The following is a 22,081-nucleotide window of genomic DNA, read 5'->3' as shown; positions in this document are numbered from 1 at the left end:
AGCATTTTTGGTACCATCTCAGAGCCCTGGCCCATCCCCAGCCAGGCCACCTCCTGATGCTTCAGAGAATGGAGATTAAAAAAAATGCTTCCAAAATACATTTTGGGAGGGCGGAATCTCTTCCTGACCCTTGCCAATGGCTTGCTGAAACCCTGATGCATGAGTAGAAGTGAGCCTCAGGGCTATTGAGCCCTACCCCCCTTCCATCACTCATAAATTTGTCCATCTCTCTCTTAAGACTAGTTCAGTTGTTTGCCCCCCACAACTCCTACTGGGAGGCTGTTCCAAAGCCTCACCCCACCAATGATTAGAAACCTTCTAATTTCCAGCCTGAATTTGTTCCCGGACAGTTTATATCCATTTGTACTTGTACCAACATTGTCCTTTAGCTTAAATAGCTCTTCCCCTACTAGCCTTCGTTTTACTAAACAATCCAAGCTCTTCCAGTCTCCTCTCATGAGATAGGCCCTCCATTTCCCTGATCATCCTAGTAGCTCTTCTCTGCACGTCTTTCAGTTTAAATTAATCTTTCTTTAACATGGGTGACCAGAATTGTATACAGTATTCCAAGTGACGTCTTAGCAGTGCCTTGTATAATGGCATTCATACCTCTCGATCTCTACTGGAAATGCATTGCCTGATACATCCTAGGATCGCATTTGCCTTTTTTACAGCCTCATCACATTGGTAGGTCATAGTCATCCCGAGATCGACCCACATACCCAAGTCTCTCTCCTCCTCTGTTGCTTCCAACTGATGAGCCATCAACTTGAAGCAGACATTCTTATTATTAGACCCTAAGTGCACTTTGTACTATTGAATTTCATCCCATTTCTATCACTCCAGTCTTCAAGGTCATGCAGATCTTTCTATGTAATATTCTGATCCTCTTCAGTATTGGCAATGCCTCCCAACTTTGTATCATCAGCTAATTTCATTAGCACACTCCTACTTCTTGTGCCAAGGTCATTAATAAAAATATTGAATAAGACTGGACCAAGGCTGATCCTCCAGGAACTCTACTAGTAACCTCCTTTCAGTCCGAGAATTCATCTTTTAGCACAACCCATTGCCTGCTCTCCTTTAGCCAATTCTTATCCACCTTACAATGCTTGTATCGATCCTTAATTTCAGAAATAATTTCCCATGTGACCCAGTGCCAAATGCTTTACTGAAGTCCAAGTACCGGTATATTAGATCTACTGCATTTCCCATAGCTAAAAAGTCAGTTATTCTGTCAAAGGAGGAAATCAGGTTAGTCTGGCGTGATCTACCCTTGGTAAAACCCTGTTACACTGCATCCCCTTTACTTCTATGACTTTAATTATTCTTTCCTTCATAATTTGTTCTGAAACCTTGTATACTACTGAGGTCAGACTAACAGGTCTGTAATTGCCCAGATCACTGAAAAGATAGATTTATTACAAATCCTTGCAACTGGGCTAGCAATCTCATGTGCTGGTTCTTTCAGTATTCTGAGGTGGGAATTGTCTGGTATGCCTGGATTTGAGCACATTAAGCTCTTTCTGTTTTTCTTCCACCTCAGATGTGGCCGTTTCTATTTCTAGACACTCATTTCCATCAGCCATACTGCATTCATACCCACGCTCCATATTATCATCATTATTGAAACCGAGACAAAGTATTCATTTAGTTTTGGGGCCATACCTTAATTATCTTTCAACTCCTTCCCATCCACACTGCATAGTGGCCCAACCTCAACCTTCCTTAGTCTACTTCTAGTTATATAACTTAAAAACCTCATTATTTATTTTAATTTCCTTGGAAAGAACTCATTTAGCTTGACTTTTAGCAATTCTCTCTTTATTCTGGCATTTTTGAACCTCCGTAGTGTAGTTTTCTTTGTTAACACCTTTTCCAATTCCTTATAGGCTGTCTGCTTACTCCTAATAACCTTTTTGAGGGGATTATTTATCCAGGTGGGTCTACAACCTCTCTCCAAGTTTCTCCCCCTTACTTGGGATGCAAATTTCCGATAGTTTTTGTATAGTTGATTTGAAAAAAATTCCAGCCCTCCTCCATATTTAAGCCCTTGAGCTCCTCAGACCAGCTGACATTTTTAAATAATTCCCCAAAGTCTGACCTTTTAAAAGTAAAGATCATAGTTGACGACTTGATTTGATTTACCTTCCTATGTCTGTCGGTGTCACGTGATTTCTCTCTCAGCCAATCAATGGTGTGGAAGTCCTCATATGTCCCAACATCAGGGAAAGGCTCATCCAGGAAATCCATCAGATTACCAGAACCATTCATGTCTCCTGCATTAACCATATTAGTACCTGTAGGAGTTAAAAACACAAATTTAGAAAATTCATGCAACATTTCCAGATGTTTCAGAACAAAATTATTCAGAAAACCCTCAAGCTGCCACTACACACACAATGCAAGAATGGTGGGAGCCTAAGACAACAGTTCTTGTTTAAAGGAGCTTAGTATGTATGAAAAGTAATGGTTTCTAAAGCTTGCATCAACAGAAAAAATACATTCACCCTGAGCAAAATGTTTGCATAGAATTCCTAATCCACTAAACCAGGATGGTTTCAGAATTCAATTGAAATGGTGCACATCAGACCATGTCTGAAAAAGCAAGCATAGCCTTACAAACTAGCTGCTTGCAGGACACTTTATAGTCAAAGGGGCCACACTGGAAAATAAGTGGTGGTGCTTACCTAGAATCCCAGCTCTATCTATCCATAATGGCAAAACAAAATGACACTCAAAGCACATCATACAAATCTTCATAACATGATAATCACTGAAGATCTAGGGGATTTACTAGGATTGCCAGGTGTCTGGTTTTCAACTGGAACACCTGGTTGAAAAGGGACCTTGGAGGCTCCGGTCAGCACCACTGAACAGGCCGTTAAAAGTCTGGTCCGTGGTGCAGTGGGGCGAAAACAGGGTCCCTACCTGCCGTGGCTCTGCATGGCTCCCGGAAGCAGCAGCATGCCCCTTTCCAGCTCCTAGGTGTAGAGGCAGCCACGGGCTCCGCATGTGGCTCAAGCCCCAAGTGCCGGCTCTGCAGCTCCCATTGGGAGCTGCAGGGGCGGTGCCTGTGGACAGGCAGTGCACAGAGCTGCCTGGCTGCGCTTCTGCATAGGAGCTGGAGGGGGAACATGCCACTGCTTCCGGGAGCTGCTTGAGGTAAGTGCCGCAAGGAGCCTGCACCCCTGATCTCCTCCCGCACCGCAAGCCTCTGCCCCAGCTCTGATCCCCCTCCCAACCTCAGAACCCCTTGGTTGCAGCCTGGAGCACTCTCCTACACCCCAAACCGCTCATCTCCGGCCCCATCCCAGAGTCTACACCCCCCTGCAGCCCAATCCCCTACCCCAGCCCAGAGCCCCCTCCCACACCCTGAACCCCTCATTTCTAGCCCCACCTCTGAACCCGCATGCCCAGCCCAGAACCCGTAGCCCCCAACCCTCTGCCTCATCCCAGAGGTCCCCCCCATACTCCAACCCTCTTGACTCCACCTTCCAGCCCAGAGCCCCTTCCTGCACCCCAAACCCTCATCCCTGGCCCCACCCCAGAGCCCACACCCCCAGCCAGAGCCCTCACTCCTTCCTGCACCCCAACCCACTGCCTCATCCCAGAGCCCCCTCCTGCACCCTGAACTCCTCATTTCTGGCCCCACCCCGGAGCCCGCGCCACCAGCCAGAGCCCTCAACCTCTCCCACACCCCAACCCCCTGAGCCATCCTGGTGAAAATGAGTGAGTGAGTGAGGGTGGGGAGAGCGAGCAACAAAGGGAGGGGGGGAATGGAGTGAGCGGGGGGTGGGACCTCAGAGAAGGAGTAGGACAGGTGGTAGGGCAAGGGTGTTCGGTTTTGTGTGAGTAGAAAGTTGGCAGCCCTAGGAATTACAGAGGGGCCACCTGACTCCAGGATATAAGTGACAGGACTCACCCAGCCCCAAGAAAACATTTAATGGTAAGTACAGGGCTTGGGAGGAGGCTGCAGGGTAGAGGCTGCCCTGGAGGACTGTAAGCAGGGTGGGTGGTTTCTTCAGCCCAGCTCCACAGAACTTTCACAGTTCTGGGCTGATGGTCTCAGTTACCTTCCAAGGCAGGGTTTTGCCATACTCATTACTACCAAGCCCTCAAACCATATTTGATTCATGTAACCCACACAAGCCAAGCATAAGGTTCACACAGCACTACTGCACATCTCTCTCCCCAAGTACATATAAGATGCAAACTCTGTTAGAAGTGCAGGTTTCTATGTGGCCACTCAGGTGATAGATCAAAAAAGACTGCCCCTGCTCCTGATGAGGTCTGACAAGTGGTGGGGGCGGTACCAATTAAATAAACTGCTGTAGACACTAATTGCAATTTACAAAGAAAAATTGGAGATAAATATGGACTTTAAAGATCCTTAGGTAACCTGACCAAAGCTGTTCTGCAGCATTTAGAATTCCTTAGCAGAAAGAACGTCCTTTTGCTATAGATAGATAAGGTTAATAAAATCCTAAACAGCTTGGATCATATTCTGCCATCAGACATCAACACACAAATCCCACATGTGTGTCAATGAGAGCTACACATGTGCAGGTAAAGACAGAATCTGGCCTCCATGAATTTCTTAGGAAATTTACTGATTCCTTTTATTAAAACAGGCAGAAATGTGGCAGACCTGTCCCTGGTGCTGTGCTCAGCTCCTCCCAGTCCACCTGCTTATATTTTAAACTGTATTATTTTAATCCCTCTTTTTCTATCCCTTTAATTTTTTGTGTTAGGAACATACAGGACATAAGTACCAAAGCTCACTTTTCTGAGTTTCTGTTCCTTTGAGCACTGCCAGTTAGGGACTTTTATACTAGATTGACAATCTGCTCTGATCAGACAACTGAAAAAAAAAAAAAAAAAAAGCATAATCTTCCAGGGAGTGCAGCAGGTCACCATGACAAATTTATAGAAGGTCTTTTAAGTGCAGTAATTGAATAATCTTCCAAGCACCATGGCATGTTTATCTGAAAATGAATCAACCTAGGGAGTCCAAAGCTTAGGAAGGACATGAAACCCAGACCAGGTGTCCAACATAGCAGTGCAATGCATGAATAATTTGCTGCTGGACTGGCTTTTTTAGTAAAAGTAGCAGTTAAACAGTGACACTGAGAATAATGGCAGATAACCCAGCAGATGGCAAAGACTCTCCTGCACATACTTAACTCTTATCATCTTAATCTCTCTCAGGTACTTATATGCCCCCATCATCATAGTATTAGAGCATCTCACATTTTTTAATGGATTTAGCCTCACTACACCCATTAGGTAATACCACTCTATTATCCCCATTTTACAGCTGGCAACCTGAGGCACAAAGACTAAGTGACTTGCCCAAGGTCACACAGGACCTTGTGGCAGAGCTGGGAACTGAATCCAGTTCTCTAATGTCCCAGGCTAGTGCCCTAATCACTGGACCATCCTTCCACTCCTCATCCAACACTGATCACTTCATAACCAAAGACCATGTGTTTTGTGACTTGGTGACGGCAGAGTACAATTTTGGATGTACATGACCTGCCACAGTTGTAAGGATGATAAACTGGATGTGACTCCAGTTGTAGATTTCAACGTGTTTTTGTTTTGTGATCACGTTGTTGGCCATGGTCAAATAGTTCCACGCCATTATTTACTGTTACCTGTAAATGTGTGTGCCTGGCTGCTAGAGGTTCTCAGTGCTGTATGTCGATATCACACTCTCACAATGAACACACAGCTGTAAGTATTAAAAAAAAACAAAACATTTTGCCCACTGTTTCAGCTAGTTCACCACATATAATCTATTCATAGACAATCAGCACTCCATCTAACCTGCATGTTTATTCGCATTGCCTGATTGCTGGCGAGTGTCATGGTTTCAGGTCCAGCTGCACCTCTGTCTCTTCCCGGTCTCTGTGAATGCATCCCCTCAGGAGGCAGGCTTTGTGCTCTTACCTAATCTGAGGGCAGAAGTCCACAGTTCTCTCCCTCTTAGGCTGCACCCTGAGCTACAATGTGTATCAACTGTGCTTGCCCAGCAGGTCTGACTGGAGTTAGTGCCTGTGACTTTTCCCCTCAGGAGTCTGTGTACACAGTGACTCAACCACCTCCTTAAACCAAAGTATTGTTTATTTTGACAGTAGGAACAAAGCATAGACAAAAAGGATTTTAAAACAATAGTCTACATGCACGTATCTTACCTAAAGCCCTACCATCCTGTGATGGTGACTGAGGTAGGCCTAGTTTCTTCAGATACCCTAGCTGGGTCCATATAGTACCTCCAAACAACTGCTCCTTTTGAGTGTGTGTTCCTTTTTAAATTGATATACTCCTTCTGATCTTCAGGCCTTTTCTTATCCTGGCATTATCTCTTAACAACCCTTCAGTGTTTGCTTAGGGGTGGCTTATCTTATTCTTTTCCCTCCCTGCTTGTTTTTCCTTACAGCTCTTATTAAACTAAACCAATATATTTATACACTGAACATCTCAATAATCACGTCAACATACTGTAGTAATAAATTATTACAGCATAGAATCACAGAATATCAGGGTTGGGAGGGACCTCTGGAGGTCATCTAGTCCAGGACCAATCCCCCATTTTTGCCCCAGATCCCTAAATGGACCCCTCAAGGATTGAACTCACAACCCTGGGTTTAGCAGGCCAATGCTCAAACCACTGAGCTATCCCTCCCTCTTAGCTCCACTTCCATCAGAGCGAGACCATCAGACTCCAACAAAATGCTCTTAGATGTTTAGAGAAGAGTGGTGGTCACCCCATTCTCAGCATCACACCTTTCCTAAAGCATGGCACCCAGAATTGAACACAATACTCCAGCGGAGGCCTCACCAGTGCCAAATTGAGCAGGAAAATTATCTCCTGTCTCTTATGTATGACACTCCTGTTAACACACCCCAGAATTATATTAGCCTGTTTCACAACTGTATCACATTGTTGACTCGGATTCAATTTGTGACCCACTCTAACAGCTCCTTTTCAGCAGTACCACCGCACCACTTTCTCTCCATTTTGTAGTTGTGCATTTGGTTTTTTCTTCCTAAGTACTTTGCACTTATTTTTCTTGAATTTCATTTTGCTGATTTCAGACCAATTCTCCTATTTGTAAAGGTCATTTTGAACGCTAATCCTGTCCTCTAAAGTGTTTGCAAACCCTCACAGCTTGGTGTCATTTGCAAATTTTCTTCACTCCATTATCCAAGTCATTAATGAAAATATTAATTGCACCAGACCCAGAACTGAACCCGTGGGACCCAACTAGATACATCCTCCCAGTTTGACAGTGAACCATTGATAACTACTCTTTCAGTACAGTCTTTCAACCACTTGTGAAGTCACCTTACGGAATTTCATGTAGATCATTTGTTTCATTCAGCTCTAAAAACAATCCATGAAGGAAATCTGCATGCTCCGATGAACTTCTGACCTCAATAAGTGCCTACTGTGAATTTGACTGGCAGCATTTCCCTGGGGATGTTCTGATAAACCAGACTATTTTTAATAATTAAAAAAAAAATTAAAAGTCAGAAGGCTCCATTATGTAAAGCTGACAAAGAAGAGGTCAGTGCCTGCAAACAAGCTGACAGAATTCAAGACACCTGCACAGCAATGTTAAAAAGTGCATTCTGGGTGTTGATATGCAAATGAGCACATCAAATTCTGTGTGTATTGTACTCATCATTTGTTAAAATTTTGTTTTATAAAACCACATGGAATTTTTGAGTTTTAAGATGCTTTTCTGCACTCTTAAGTGTGTGAATTCATCTTTCTGTACTCCAGAAAAAGCCAATTGTATACTAAATTGCCATTTGGCTGGAGCAAAGTTTTACAGATGGGTGATAAAATTATGTTTAGAGTGGAAAATACTGACAAACTCTCAGCTTTGTAGCATTGTTACAATATGTGCTAATGTAGAAACCACACACAGCTAGAAGGGACATATCAGTGAAATGGTGTTCTAGGTAGGATGGTGACTGATTTGATACAAAGTATATTTGCTCTAGCAAGGACAGACTAGTGTCTTGCAGCCCAAAGCAAACTGAAAAGCATATTGACTGGAAACAACTAGTTGAAAAGCCATCAAAGGAAAATGCTTGGCTGTAGCTTATTGCAACTAGACATGTTAGTTCCATGGTACATTCTCTTCATCCTGTTTTCTGTTTTAATTGGCCAAATCAGAGAGAAGCAGACAGTGGTTTTATTAATGAAATTCCAACAAGTTTCAAGTTACTTTCAACATATCACAGTAACTCAATTACTTCTCTACCTACAATATTGCTATCAACTACAGAAAAGTCACCTTTATGCTTTATTGCTTCAATTGTTATCTTATTTGTCTTAAAGATAATAATCTGGTATGGAATTTGTGCCCCTTGCAGATTTTGAGTCATTATTATCTTCAGTTAATTTTGTGCTTTAACAAAAGAAAGAAATGAGACTGAGGGGAGAAGGGACCTGGCTGGTGAAGACTGAGGTGGCATTGTAAACTCCTGCTGTTTATATTTGTATGGATCTTCTTTTCTAAAGCATCCAGAACCCTATCTGTGCCCTGTGCCAAATGTGGCACTGTACTAGTTGGCTATCATGCAGAGTTTGCCCTGGGATTTCTCTACGGTATGGTACATTGTATTATCGAAGTAGATATTCTTTGAAGTGAGATGGCTCGGCCCTTGGAATGGCCACTACAGCCAGAAATAATTGAGGAGACAGCCTCAATTATTTGGGTCTGTTGACATAAGATTCTGGAAACATCCAGTGTATGTAACTTCTTTTCTCCCAGTGTAGTGTAGGGCTCCAGGAAAAAAAAACAGATAGGATAATGGATTGATTTCGGTAGAATTCTGAGACCACACTGGGGATGAACTTGGGGTGAAGTTTCAGCACTACTTCATTCCGTGAAAGGTCATGTTGGGAGGGTCAGCACTTAAGTGCTTAAAGCTCATTCAGTCTCCTTGCTGAAGTGATATCCAGTAGAAAGACAGTGTTCAGCCTGAGAAGAAGTAAGGAGCATTCTGAAAGGGATTTGAATGGAGGCCTATGAGTCTCAAGAGGATGATGCTGAGGTCCCAGGAGCATGGTTCTCTAACTAGTGGGTATGTACATAACAGACTCTTGAGGAACTTTGATACTGCCAGTGAGTGAAGATGGAGCATGACTGTACTGGTGGATGGCATCCTAAGATCATTGCGAACTTGATGGAGCAGAATGATTTGCCAGAGTGCTACAGATGCAGCAAGATCCATGGTATCAAAGCATACGTGGCTCTGCTGGGCCAGCCAAATTTAGAACCTCATCCATTTTGATAAATAAATCCCTCTGGTGGATGTCTTCCTGCTCTATAGCAGAATCTCTAGGACTTGCCTATAGCAGTTCCTATCCATGGTAGTTAATGAGCCAACACCCAGAATGTCAGGTGCAGAGACTTCGGCTCTCTATGGAGTATGTGACCATAGTGCTGTGAGATCAAGCCTGTGCAGTGTGAGAACTAGATCAGCTGCTGAACAGACATCTGCATCATGTCTGTCAGCCAAAACTGTCTTACCTAGGATGGAGCTACACAAAAAATTTCTTTTGATGTTGGAAATCACCCTGGGGATCGGGAATCACAGTGACAAGGCATAAAAGAGGTGTGGGCTCCACTGCAGAACGAAGGTGTTGGGCAATAAGCCTGGGCTCATGCCTCCTTTAGAGCAATAACTCTGCCACTTGGCATTAACCTCAGTGATAAACAGTCTGTCCTGGGAACCCACAGCCATGGGATATTGGTTCTACGATGGATCTCTATAGGGACCACTTGTAAGCAGTTACCAGTTGTCAGGTCAGGAGGTCTGCCAGGTTGTTGCCAGCTCCTGGGAGGGAAAGAGCATCTCTGCTATCCTGTGTGGTGACACCATATCCAGAGCTTGATGGCTTCCAGAGAGAGGGGAGATGAATGTACATTTCCATGCTTGTTTACGTAGTGCATTGCAGATGTGTTGTCTGTCAGGATCTGCACTATGGAGTTTTGAAGAACAGGCATACTAGCCTGATGGCTCTGAATTCCAGGACACTGATATGGACCAGACGTCTTCAGGTCCCTTGCTGGGCTCAGATGCGTCTGTGATTAAAGACATTGAATAGAAAAAAAAGCAGGGAATGGCACACCTTCCACACACATTTTTGGGTTCCTTCCACCATTTCAGTTCTGCAATGATGTAAGGTGTAACCAAAATCTTCTTGCTCATTTGGTGTTTGGAAGTCTGGCAAGTGGAGTTATGTATGAGCACGCCAACATATGACCTACCAGCCACAGACATGTCCATGCCATCGTAATCAGGTTTGATTCTTGTCCAAGTAATAGTGACTGCATCAACAGGAACCAGTCTTTGGGGTGGTATGCTCCTGCCACCATGGAGTCAAACAAGGCTCCTATGAACTATCGTCTGTGATAGCATTAGAGACCATTTTTCATAGTTCACCAGGAGCTCTGAGAGAACAGGATTAGGGTATATTCTAGGCTTGTTGCCATCTCCTGCAGGGATCTGCCCTTGATCAGCCAATTGTCCAGGTAAGGATAGATGGGAATGTCTTTCTTCCTGAGTTGTGCTGCTACTTCTTCATGAAGACTTTCCGTGTCATGGAGAGTCTGGATGGCTGTACCTGGTATTGGGAACGATTTGGTCCCACAATGAGCCTTAGGTGCTTCCTGTGGGTCAGGTGGATAGCTTTATGGAAATATGCATTCTCCAAATCAAAAGCCATGAACCACTTAGCTGTAATGGCCAGTCAGGCCTGGTGGAAAGGAACAAGGTGATTCCCAAATGGGGGTGCAGGTTCCAGATTGACTCCAGTATGACTTGAGTGCTCCAGTCAAATCTGCTGCTTCAGAGGGAGCTGGGTTAGACGAAGAGGCAGAAAACTGGCACTCCCTAGAGTACCTGGGCTTCTTTCTTTGTGGGTACTGTGACTGTCGGCTTCAGGAGTAGGAAAGTGTCCTCTGGTAATTCTATGGTTTCCTATAGAGGGCCAATGGGTAAATCCCTGAGGACTGTAGTGTGGCTCTTGAGTCCTTGAGGGAGTAGAGTGCTGTTTGTTTTCTGTCTGAAGAGCTCCATCTCCTGAAGGGCGGTCCTTTGTAATATCCTGTATTTCACATGCCAGATACCTGGTGCCATGAGACCAGTTTCATAGTGACAGCTGTAGCCATCAACCTTGAGAACACATCAGATGCATCAATGGCTGCCCGTAGAGATGTTCTCATGACCAACTAACCCTCCTTCATGATCTCCTTTAACTTACCCCTGTTCCCTTGTAGGATATAAAATAGGAAGTGAGTGATCCTCTCCAAGTGAGGAAATTCTATTTGTTAAACAGAACCTGGTAGTTCACCTACCCAAAGCTACAGTGAGTACGACAAAATGTGCCTTATATCCAAAAAGGTCAAATGTTTTGGGATTTCTGTCTGTACATGTCTCTTGTGTGGGTACTGATTTTTCCTCAGCTGCCAAAATAGTCAGGGAACTTGGGTTTTGGATAGTTGTAAAGTGCCCCTTTGGGGGTGCCTGATCTCTCTTTTCTGTTCCTTTACAAGTGGGAGGAAGAGTAGGGTTTTACATGGTCCTTTGCCCAGTTCCAGGATACACTGTTAATAGGGAGGGCAATTCTGGCCGATGTCATGTAGCACTCAAAATGTCAAAGAGTTGGTGAGGCTTCTCTCATATAAATGTAGTCTCAATATCCAGGGTCTCCATAATATGGGACAGGAAGTCATGAAAAGCTTTCGAGTTGTCCATCCCAGTGTCAGGGATGGTGTCATTGCCTCATCTGGCAGTGAGGACCACTCCTTGGGTGGAGACAAGGTTGATGCAATTCTTCTGTTGCTTCTTGCTCCTGGAGGTCCACATCTGATTTTGGCACGAACAGCCTGGTTAATGATGCCACTGGGGAATGGGATCTCCTCCTCTTTCTGGAAATGTGAGAGGGGGGGATCTGCTCCTGGATTCATGAGATGTGGCCAAGATGGCATGCCATATGGGCACTGGCTTGGTTGTGGCTGGCCAACCCAATGCCACTCACATCCCATTTGGGGTGCAGCTGTAAGTAACTGCTCCCTGGTGCTTTCTTTGAGGGCAGAGAAGATAGATTTGTGCTTGACACCAGTGAGAGCGAGTACACTGGTGACAGTGAGGAAGGGTATATCTTCTCTACAAAACAGTGGTGCCATAGGGCGATAAAATATCAAAGGCCATCTCCAGCACCATTCGTCTCTTTGGCATAGGAAACATTTCTGGACATGATCCAGTGTTCTCCAGGTGTATCTCAGAGTCTTGCTGGGTTCCATCACAGATACTGGTACTGAGGTCGGTGCCTGGTCTTTTGTTCTCTGTGGCATTCCTGCTCTGATCAAGAACTCAGAGGCTCTGTACTTTGAGAAGTGATCTTGTGGGTCCTCCTTCGGGGATTTTCCTTCACATTTGATGCTATACTGGGCTCTGCCCAGCTCTGTGAAAGAACGTCAACTTTACGTCTGAGCACAGATGCTGGCTTTACTCTCTGGGATGTCGGTGCCAGGTTCGTCCATACTGAGGTTTCCAGTGCTGAAGATTTCATTGATGTTGAGGTGACTGGTGTTCAAGTCACCAGCACTGGTTCTGCCAGTGCTCTCTGCCTTGTTTCCAGTGTCCAATCCTAGAGAATAATGTGTACTCAAAGGAGCACTGGCTGATGCTGATTTATCTCGCCTTGATCGGGAAGCGATGGTCACCTCTGGGTCTGAAGAAATCCAAATGGACTGCACCTGCAGGCGTAGCTTGAGCCAAGCCTCCCCAGATTTGTGGGTCCTGGAACAAAAGAACTTACACACAAAGCATATCTGACTGGGCAGAAAAGCCACTGTGCCCATCTTTGACAGGGATCAGTTGACAATAGGACAGGCAGGGTTTGGAGTCCACCATGGGGCTCGAAGTGGCTGGACCCCTATACAGCGGAGTTGCTGATAATGCCCTAAGGAAGAGTGAAGGAAGATTTCTTCACAAAATTGGTGAAAAAAATATTTTAAAGACTCTAAGAGTAGTAGGAGGTTGAACACTTTCCAAGTTCTGTCTTGTTGCCATGGGGGAAGGCGGAGGGATTGTGGTGACTCTGTCCTTTATAACCTCACACTGGTGCACAAGGAGGCAGAGGGTGTATGTGCAGCCCTGACAGACACAGCTAGTCAAAAAAACAGACCTTGCATGCATGTGGCGCATATGCACCTACGTTGGAGTACACGCTGACATATACTTGACAAAGAAAAAGTCATTTCTATATTTAATTTCTAATATTTTATGAACACCTTTCATACTTGCAGGTAAAGATACTTACTCTACTCTAACCTTCAAGGTATCATGATGATGAATTGGCCCACAACCCTGACACAAGAAATCTCTCTTTCCCCTTTTAAAAAAATCTTTCCATATCAACAACAAATATACAGACAGGAAAATGACATTATAACAGCTACATGATGCTGCATCATTGTCAGTGCACCTGAAGGTAATTAAAAGGTGATGGAACATTCTTCTAAATATTAAAGAAAAGGTAGTGAGTGATGATTTACAGGATATGTTTAGCAAAGGCATGATTGAACCACTGGCATGTTAAACTGCATTTTAATCATGTTTAAAAATACTCACAGGCAATTTAAAGCTGTTGCTTTTCAAAGTCATAAATGAGCATATTGATTGATCTATTGACCTTCTGTATAAACTTAAAAAATTTAAAAGGTCATTTAATTAGAAAAGTGCGCCCCCCCCCCCAAGAAAACAGTACAAGCCTGTTTGGAAGCATGATATAGCATAAGAAAGTAGAGTCCAGTTAGATTGGAACAACCCAGGTTAAAAATAGGAGATTAAAACTAACAGTATTTTTATTATTATGTGTCTGGGACTATCAGATAGACCTCTTTCCTAACGAGAAAACATACTGCTATATTCTACAGCAGTCACTTAAAACAGCAGCATCTCTACAGAGGGATGAAGCAGTTTGAAACATTACTTTAAAATATGGTGTTACGTTTGTATATGGGCCGGTTACCACATGGAAAGGAGTCTCCTGCTATGATGCTGTGGGTCAGCTAAATGCAGTATATCCTTGATGTATAGTTTTAGCCAGAATAATCTCCATGGAAAAAAATGTGAAGCTGAAGCAGTAATGAAAAAACATAGAGCATAGCATCACATGGGAGAGATTCTGGAAGAAAGGAAAAACACATGGGATAATCACTGGGAACTTAAGGCACAAAGGGAAAGAACTGCTCCAAATTAAATCATGATCTCCAGCCATTAGCACTCAGGTATTCCACATACGGACAAAAGCATAGTGAGGGTAATAGAGCTGGTCTTAAGAACGAGCGAAGCAAGTATCCACCTGGCACCTCGGAATCCATGGACACTCTGAAACTCACCCGCCAAAACAATCTGCATCTTTGGCAGCATGAATGGATGCGGAGGCGGTCTCTCACTGCCAGGCCTTCACTCCCCTTTGCCAATGGGAATGGAAGCAGCAAGAATTTATGGCCCGATTTCCTGTCTTCTAGCTATATAGTACTCCTCTTGCTAGGCGCCCTTTAAATCATAAGGCTTGCCCTGCTAATGCTAAAACACAGCCTCACCTGCGATGGTAGCACCCACTATATTTAAGGTTGACTTCTAGCTTTTATCCTAAGCTTTCTCCCTGCACCTCCCCCCTTTCAGTTTAACTGTAGGTTGTCTTTTTTCAAACAAATTCCTTTTGGTCTGAAATGCTGTGTTTGGTCACAGCTTGAGTTTTCTTGGAAAGTTTGAGCAAAATTGGTTCAGCTGTTGAATTATGTCAGAAGAAAAAAAAACCAAAAAAAAAACCACTTTCCCCATATGTTCCACGTGGAATTTTTGCACTCACATAACTCAAAATCAGCTCAAGCTAAAAATGCCAAACTCAGTTTGTTTTGTTGTTCCCAGTGAGACTTAAATATCAGCCCAAGTCTGAAGAAAACTGGTTCTGTAGATCTCAACTTAATGTGCAAAGTCAGCAATTTCATACCCAGATTTTAGAATTATTCTATTTGGGTTTTTCAGGTTGTGTTATTCAAGCTTCTTAATAAAGAAGATCTCTCAGTTAACTTTTGTTCAATTCAGGGAAGAGAGCTCTGTAGTTTAGCATTAACTTCCTCCCTTTTGTCTTTTAAAGGAAACAGGGAAATTTAATTAAACAAAATCTGGAGATGATGCAATGTTGTGGTCGAGAAATGAACACTCAAAAGTCAGCTTTCAGAAGCCAGGATTTCTGACACACCATTAACTCTTACACGATTCACTTATATTATTTTCTAGTCTTGCTTTCTTCATTAAAATTGATCTTTATTCATTACTGTTTGGAAGAAACCATCAGTTTGAAAAGGTCTGCTTTTGAGCTCATTGATTTATATTGCTTTTAATTTAATACTCCAGTTGGCTCTCTCTGCAAAACTACCTCAGTTTGCATGGGATCCTCAACATCAGGATTCAGACACATGGGCTGAGCACAGTGGAGAAACTCCCTCTGCAAATCTCTGTACCATGAGCAGAGAAACTCTGTTTCCAACATTGTTAGCAAGGAACCTTTAATTAAATTGATTCCTCCCTTCCCTATAGGATCTTTCTGAGTGTACTCTGTCTATTGCACATGAGTATTTCTTTATTCTTATGATAGATTTCCCGTGTCAACACCCACCAATCTGTAGCCAAAGAGTACATTCAATGTCATTATTGAATCAGTTCTAAGCATTGTTTTTGAGCTATGTATGATGACCTCTGCCCTACTCAGGCCACTGCTTCTCTCTTTGGACGGAGCTCACTGCTTCCATGAAGCTTTTATCCAAATGAGCAGTGGGTTGCAGTCCACATTCTCACGAGTCACCTGCAAGACAATTGCCTGGAATCCATGCAGTATACAGTAATCAAAATGGGGCTTGAAGAGGAAAGAGTTCCGGTTGACCCTCTTTATGGAAACAGATTTTGGTGTCATCCATCAACAGACTAGTGTGCTGAAGCCCAAGGATATTACTACTGATGAGAGGTAGAATGACCCCAGGACTCCTGCAGTCCAGAAACATAGGTACTGGAACTAGGAGGGCTGGGGGTGCTGCCACATCCCCTGACTTGAAGTGGTTTCCATTATTCACAGGGTTTACAGTTTGGTTCAGTGGCTCTCAACACCCCCCCTAAAAAAATTGTTCCAGAGCCCCTGTCCAGAAATATCAAATTTGAAAATCATCCTTTTTTATTTTAAACAAACAAAAAAAAATTGGTATCTGAACCTATGGCATGATTCATTTCACTGAACAGCACTACACTTGTGGGTGCCCTACACAATAGCCAGGCTCATTTGAAAGCAAACAAGGATTTTAAGAATTATCATCATACTTAAGCCCTTCAAAATAAAGAGTACAACTGAACTTAGGCAGCAAATATTTTTATCAAAGAGAGGGGACTAATGGATACAGTCACAAAGGAAGTATTTCAAATTTAGCAGAGACGTGTTCTGGTGTAGCCCAAGGTCCAGCGTGCTTCAGCAGCAGCAGCCGGGGGAAATACAAGTTGTGGACTACAAACGTTGGCATGTTGGACAGCTTCCTGGTTCCTGGCAGGAAGTCCTCTCTGCCCTCCCAGCAGGAAGTTTCAGGATAGACTGAAACTGGGAGCACAAGGCAGATGAGCAGAGAGGAGGCTGCTGGACTTGAATGCTGTTCTGTGTTTCTTTACAGAATAAAGCCTTGTTCCTGGTGGTTTGTCTGAGTGGGCCTGGTCTGAGGAAAACACACACTGACACACAACGCAGCGCACACGGGGGAGCCTCAGGCCCAGTTTCCCAAAGTTGTGTAAAAAAGGGCACAAGGCCTTTTACTCTATCTTGAACAACCTCCTAGTGAGCCAGTGAATAGGAGGGGGACTACACTGGTCAAGAGACATGTCTCTGGGCAACATACTCGTCTTCATATTAATGCTAAAACAATTGCACCGCTGTGACTTTTTAAAAAGTAAATTTTTACCACCACCACAACCCCCTCCCCCCCACCATGGCTGTGGAGAAATGCTTCAGTATGTGGCCCCTGAAGGCTTGAAAACCCAGAGGCACCCCCACAATATTTATTATTTTAAAAGCTTGTGATTTTCAAACAAATTCATGATTGTTGCACGCTTGGGGATAGCAACGGTAGGTCAGGACTGTAAAACATCTGGGCCCCTGGCTACATCTGGCCCCAAGGACCTTCTCTCCAGTTGGCAGCTCGCCCTGCGCACTTCTAGGGTCCCCAGCTTGCAGCTGCTTGCTTTGCAGCTCACGTGGCTGGAGAGAGTGGGGCTGGAGTGGGCGGAACCGAGGAGGAAGATCATGCCTGATTGGGCATAGGCAGCTGAGCTGCCGCCCCCTGCTGTTCAGCAGTGGCTCTTTGAGCAGCTGCCACTACTGCCACAGTGCTCCCAAGCCAGGGGTCCCAAGAAGAGGTTGTTTTCCAGCCTCCCCCTCAGGCCCACTCCCACAGGCTCTGCCTGGTCTCTCCTTAAATGCTTGCTGCTGCTGCTTCTCCCTCCCGCATTTGGAATATGCCCAAAGTGAGGGGAGGACGACAGTGGTAGGGAAGCGGCCAAGGGAGGAGTAGGGGAAATTCCCCAAGTGTTGGGGAAAGAGCAAAAATTCACTATTAGGTTCGGGCGAGAGGTTACCTTATCAATGGACAGAGGAAAGGAGGTTTCATAAATGCATTCGCTTTCTAAAAATGCCCTCCTTTAAATGCAACATTTACCGTCACTGCAGGCCGATGGCACAGGTAGCCTCCTGCTAGAGAACTTTTTACCCCCGGCCCAGGAGCTCTGAGTGACAGGGCCCTTCAGCCCTCAGGTTTGACAGCCCTGCACTAGGTAGGCCACTGCTAGACTGTTCTGTTCTTTCAGCTCTTCTGATTCGAACAGAAACAGAGACAGGGAATGAACAGAGTGTGCAGCAAATCCTTTCTACTCAGTCATGAGGAGACAACATGGGCCAGCGGCATGGCACCAGAGTGGGAGTCAGGGGCCTGGCTTCTATTGCTGCATCTCTCACTGACCTGCTGTATGACCTCAGGCAAGTCACTTCACCTCCTTTTTGGGTTCAGACTCATGATTTTTGAATGCTTAGGGATGACAACACTGAGCACCAGATCAGGGCTGTAAACATACGAGTCATTGGCCACACACAGCCTCTGGGAGCTTACACTCCAGGTTTCTCTTCTTGCACCTGTTCCTTATCTGCAAGCAGAGGGCACTTTCCTTTGTGGAGCACTTTGAGGTTAAGAGGTGAGAACTGCTATATAAGAGCTGAGCATCATTCTATGGATTTTTTGCCAAGATCTGGAAGTTTTGCATTCGCCGCGAGTCATTTCATAGAATCATAGAATATCAGGGTTGGAAGGGACCTCAGGAGGTCATCTAGTACAACCCCCTGCTCAAAGCAGGACCAATCCCCAATTAAATCATCCCAGCCAGGGCTTTGTCAAGCCTGACCTTAAAAACTTCCAAGGAAGGAGATTCTACCAACTCCCTAGGTAACGCATTCCAGTGTTTCACCACCCTCCTAGTGAAAAAGTTTTTCCTAATATCCAACCTAAACCTCCCCCACTGCAACTTTAGACCGTTACTCCTTGTCCTGTCCTCTTCTACCACTGAGAATAGTCTAGAACCATCCTCTCTGGAACCACCTCTCAGGTAGTTGAAAGCAGCTATCAGATCCCCCCTCATTCTTCTCTTCTGCAGACTAAACAATCCCAGTTCCCTCAGCTTCTCCTCATAAGTCATGTGTTCCAGACCCCTAATCATTTTTGTTGCCCTTCGCTGGACTCTCTCCAATTTATCCACATCCTTCTTGTAGTGTGGGGCCCAAAACGGGACACAGTACTCCAGATGAGGCCTCACCAATGTCGAATAGAGGGGGACGATCACGTCCCTCGATCTGCTCGCTATGCCCCTACTTATACATCCCAAAATGCCATTGGCCTTCTTGGCAACAAGGGCACACTGCTGACTCATATCCAGCTTCTCGTCCACTGTCACCCCTAGGTCCTTTTCCGCAGAACTGCTGCCTAGCCATTCAGCCCCTAGTCTGTAGCGGTGCATTGGGTTCTTCCGTCCTAAGTGCAGGACCCTGCACTTATCCTTATTGAACCTCATCAGATTTCTTTTGGCCCAATCCTCCAATTTGTCTAGGTCCCTCTGTATCCTATCCCTGCCCTCCAGCGTATCTACCACTCCTTCCAGTTTAGTATCATCCGCAAATTTGCTGAGAGTGCAATCCACACCATCCTCCAGATCATTTATGAAGATATTGAACAAAACCCGCCCCAGGACCGACCCCTGGGGCACTCCACTTGACACCGGCTGCCAACTAGACATGGAGCCATTGATCACTACCTGTTGAGCCCGACAATCTAGCCAACTTTCTACCCACAATTCATAGTGCATTCATCCAGCCCATACTTCTTTAACTTGCTGACAAGAATACTGTGGGTGAATTTCCCAGTCTGCAGTCCAGAAACATAGGTGCTGGAACTAGGAGGGTTGGGGGTGCTGCCGCATTCCCTGACTTGAAGTGGTTTCCATCATATACAGGGTTTACAGTTTGGTTCAATGGCTTTCAGCACCCCCACTATAAAAATTGTTCCAGCGCCCCTGTCCCGAAACACCAAATTTGAAAATCATCCTTTTTTATTTTAAACAAACAAAAAAACCCACCAAATTTGAAAATCTTTTTTCTCAAAATTTTTAACATAAAAATTAATTGGTATCTGAACCTATGGCATGATTCATTTCTCTGAACAACACTACACTCGTGGGTGCCCTTCACAATAGCCAAACAATACAGCACAAGGAGAATCTAAGTGAATGGAAAGTGGAATTTAATGGCAATATTCTGCTTCTGTTATGCACACAAAACATCTGCATGGGTCATTGGAATAAAATGTACTTAGCCTGGTATCTTGTCATTTTGCTGGATGGAAAATGCCTGACTCAGATCAGCCTTGACAGCTTTTGTTTCCACCAGATTTTGTTAATGAATTCCAGTGTTACCACTGGAAAAATAAATTAAAGTTCACCTTTAAAAGATCAGGGATGAAGTCCTTGTGCATTTTTCACACAGGCAAAACTCCACGCTAGTGGGAGCCAAGCACTATGGTCTATATTAAACAGGAACATATTAGCACAGTTTAAGTGCGAGAGAAAATTCATACAACTCTCTTGCTGAGATTTCAAGGAGTTTGGACAGATAAACCCAGTATTGGAAGCAACAGAATGCAGCCCTTAGTGCAATCTCGTTAATATGGCAATTGGAAATGTGTTTGCATTGCTTTTAGTGCCTACGTGCAGAAAAATGAAAGATCTCTGGAGATGCTTTTTCTCTACCAGATTTGATTTTGTCTGAAATGTTTTTTTAAAAAAGGCTTATAGAGCTGAAGTCTCTTTAAGACACATCTGACCACATAGCTTTTAATGCTTTCTGGTATTTTAACCATTAGTGCTAGTGGTATATTAGTTCTTCCTTCACTAGGATGTACCATACATTTAAAAACATGACACAATCAGATTTCGCTCACTGGGACGGACAGATGTAAATGCACACACACAAACACATTTTTCATGGCATGTCTTTTCTTTCATTTTCAGTAGTGGGAAAAATATGTATGAAGAAAGGGAATTCAAGCATCAGAAAACTTCCTGCATAATCTGACTAATAATTAATTTGACCATCTCCCTGCTGCTGCTGCTGATTCATCATCCATTCTCTGGCAAAGACAGACAATTATTCTCAAGGTTCTTACAAACGAGTGAAAGCAGAATAAATTCTCTTCTTTCACAGTCATGCTTGTAAGCGATTTTGATGTCTTGTCTCCTAAAATTCCCAGCATTTGCCATTATTTTTAGTTTGCTACCAACAAAATACATTTTTAAAATCAACTAGAAAATAACAGAGTAGCATTCCCCCCCACCCTGAATGATTTTTCTTCACGTATTTTCATTGTGTGCAATTACAACAGAAGGGAAAAACATTGTGGAATTTAAAGTTTTGCTCTATCGGATGACAAAATCCTTGCAAACAAAAACCATCTGACATCATGCAAATTAATTATGCAAGAAACTACTATACTAGGTCCTTAAAAATACTGTCAGCAAACAAATAAAAATCCTCTCCATTAAGATCTGCTAACAGCTAGTCCAATTTTCGTTTCTTTTAAAAGACTAGAGACATTTCATCTCTATACTAATTTGCTTTGTGCGTGGGCGGAAAACAGGGAACATAACCAAGACAATATTGCTATGCCTCTCTGTATTGATCCAGGCTGATGGCTGCTAATGTAAATACATAATTTGGCACTTACAAGAAGGGCCCATATTAGGATACAGGGCCCATTTCAGGACAGTGGGCCTTCTTCAGCTTTAAAGCTCCATCTGCCAGCATTGCTGCTAGAGATGTCAGCCGGAAGAGCTGTAAAGTGCAAGGAAGCAGACCCTGTACCTGCAAATCCTCTGCTTGCACAGAAACTGCTCTGCTCCATTTTCTAGTGTAAGATCTGCCTAATAGAGGTTGAGCTCTAGGATGACAACACAGAAAGAGACTGGCAAATTAGCTTTTGGAGAATTGTCTCTTACCTGCAAAGCAACATTTAGCCCAGTCCCACAGATTTTGATAGCATCCTTTCCTTACTGGTATGGCTGCAAAAGCAATGATGTCATGGGGAGGAAGCAGTTAGTCATGTGACTGCATCCTCCCACTCTAGGGTATCAGCTGGGGGAGAGAGAGAGAGACAGTTTGTAATCCTGCAAGAATCAGTTGAGGCAGTGAAAGCTCGATCACCCTTTTCTACACATATGTTGTGATTTACAAAGCTCTATTAATTAAAATGGATGACTAGCTATTTCATACCCAGGTTGCTTTTCTAAAAAGGATTATGATTTTGTCATAGCAGTAATAAATCATTGTTAATGAAGAAAAGTTAAGTAACTATGAACTCATGTGTCCATATGTTATGAGCAATATTTCTGTTTATTTCACAGCAGTGCC

At 43.9% G+C, this 22,081-nt stretch overlaps 1 protein-coding gene across 1 annotated transcript in view; it reads right to left on the bottom strand.

Moving 5' to 3' along the window:
- The window catches only part of CLCN4 (chloride voltage-gated channel 4), a 52,314-nt gene extending 30,542 nt beyond the window's left edge, over window positions 1-21,772 (bottom strand). The window contains exons 1-2 of the mRNA XM_084625672.1: window positions 21,670-21,772; window positions 2,149-2,300 (exon numbers count right to left, since the gene is read on the bottom strand). Coding sequence (XP_084481798.1) covers window positions 2,149-2,292 — 144 coding nt within the window. The 5' untranslated portion in view covers window positions 2,293-2,300; window positions 21,670-21,772. The remainder of the gene's footprint in view (window positions 1-2,148; window positions 2,301-21,669) is intronic.
- Window positions 21,773-22,081: the final 309 nt, after the last annotated feature.

This window comes from Lepidochelys olivacea (genome assembly GCF_965140295.1).
Source record: "Lepidochelys olivacea isolate rLepOli2 genome assembly, chromosome: 1".
Lineage (NCBI taxonomy): Eukaryota > Metazoa > Chordata > Testudines > Cheloniidae > Lepidochelys > Lepidochelys olivacea.
This window is presented reverse-complemented; position numbering and strand designations above follow the sequence as displayed.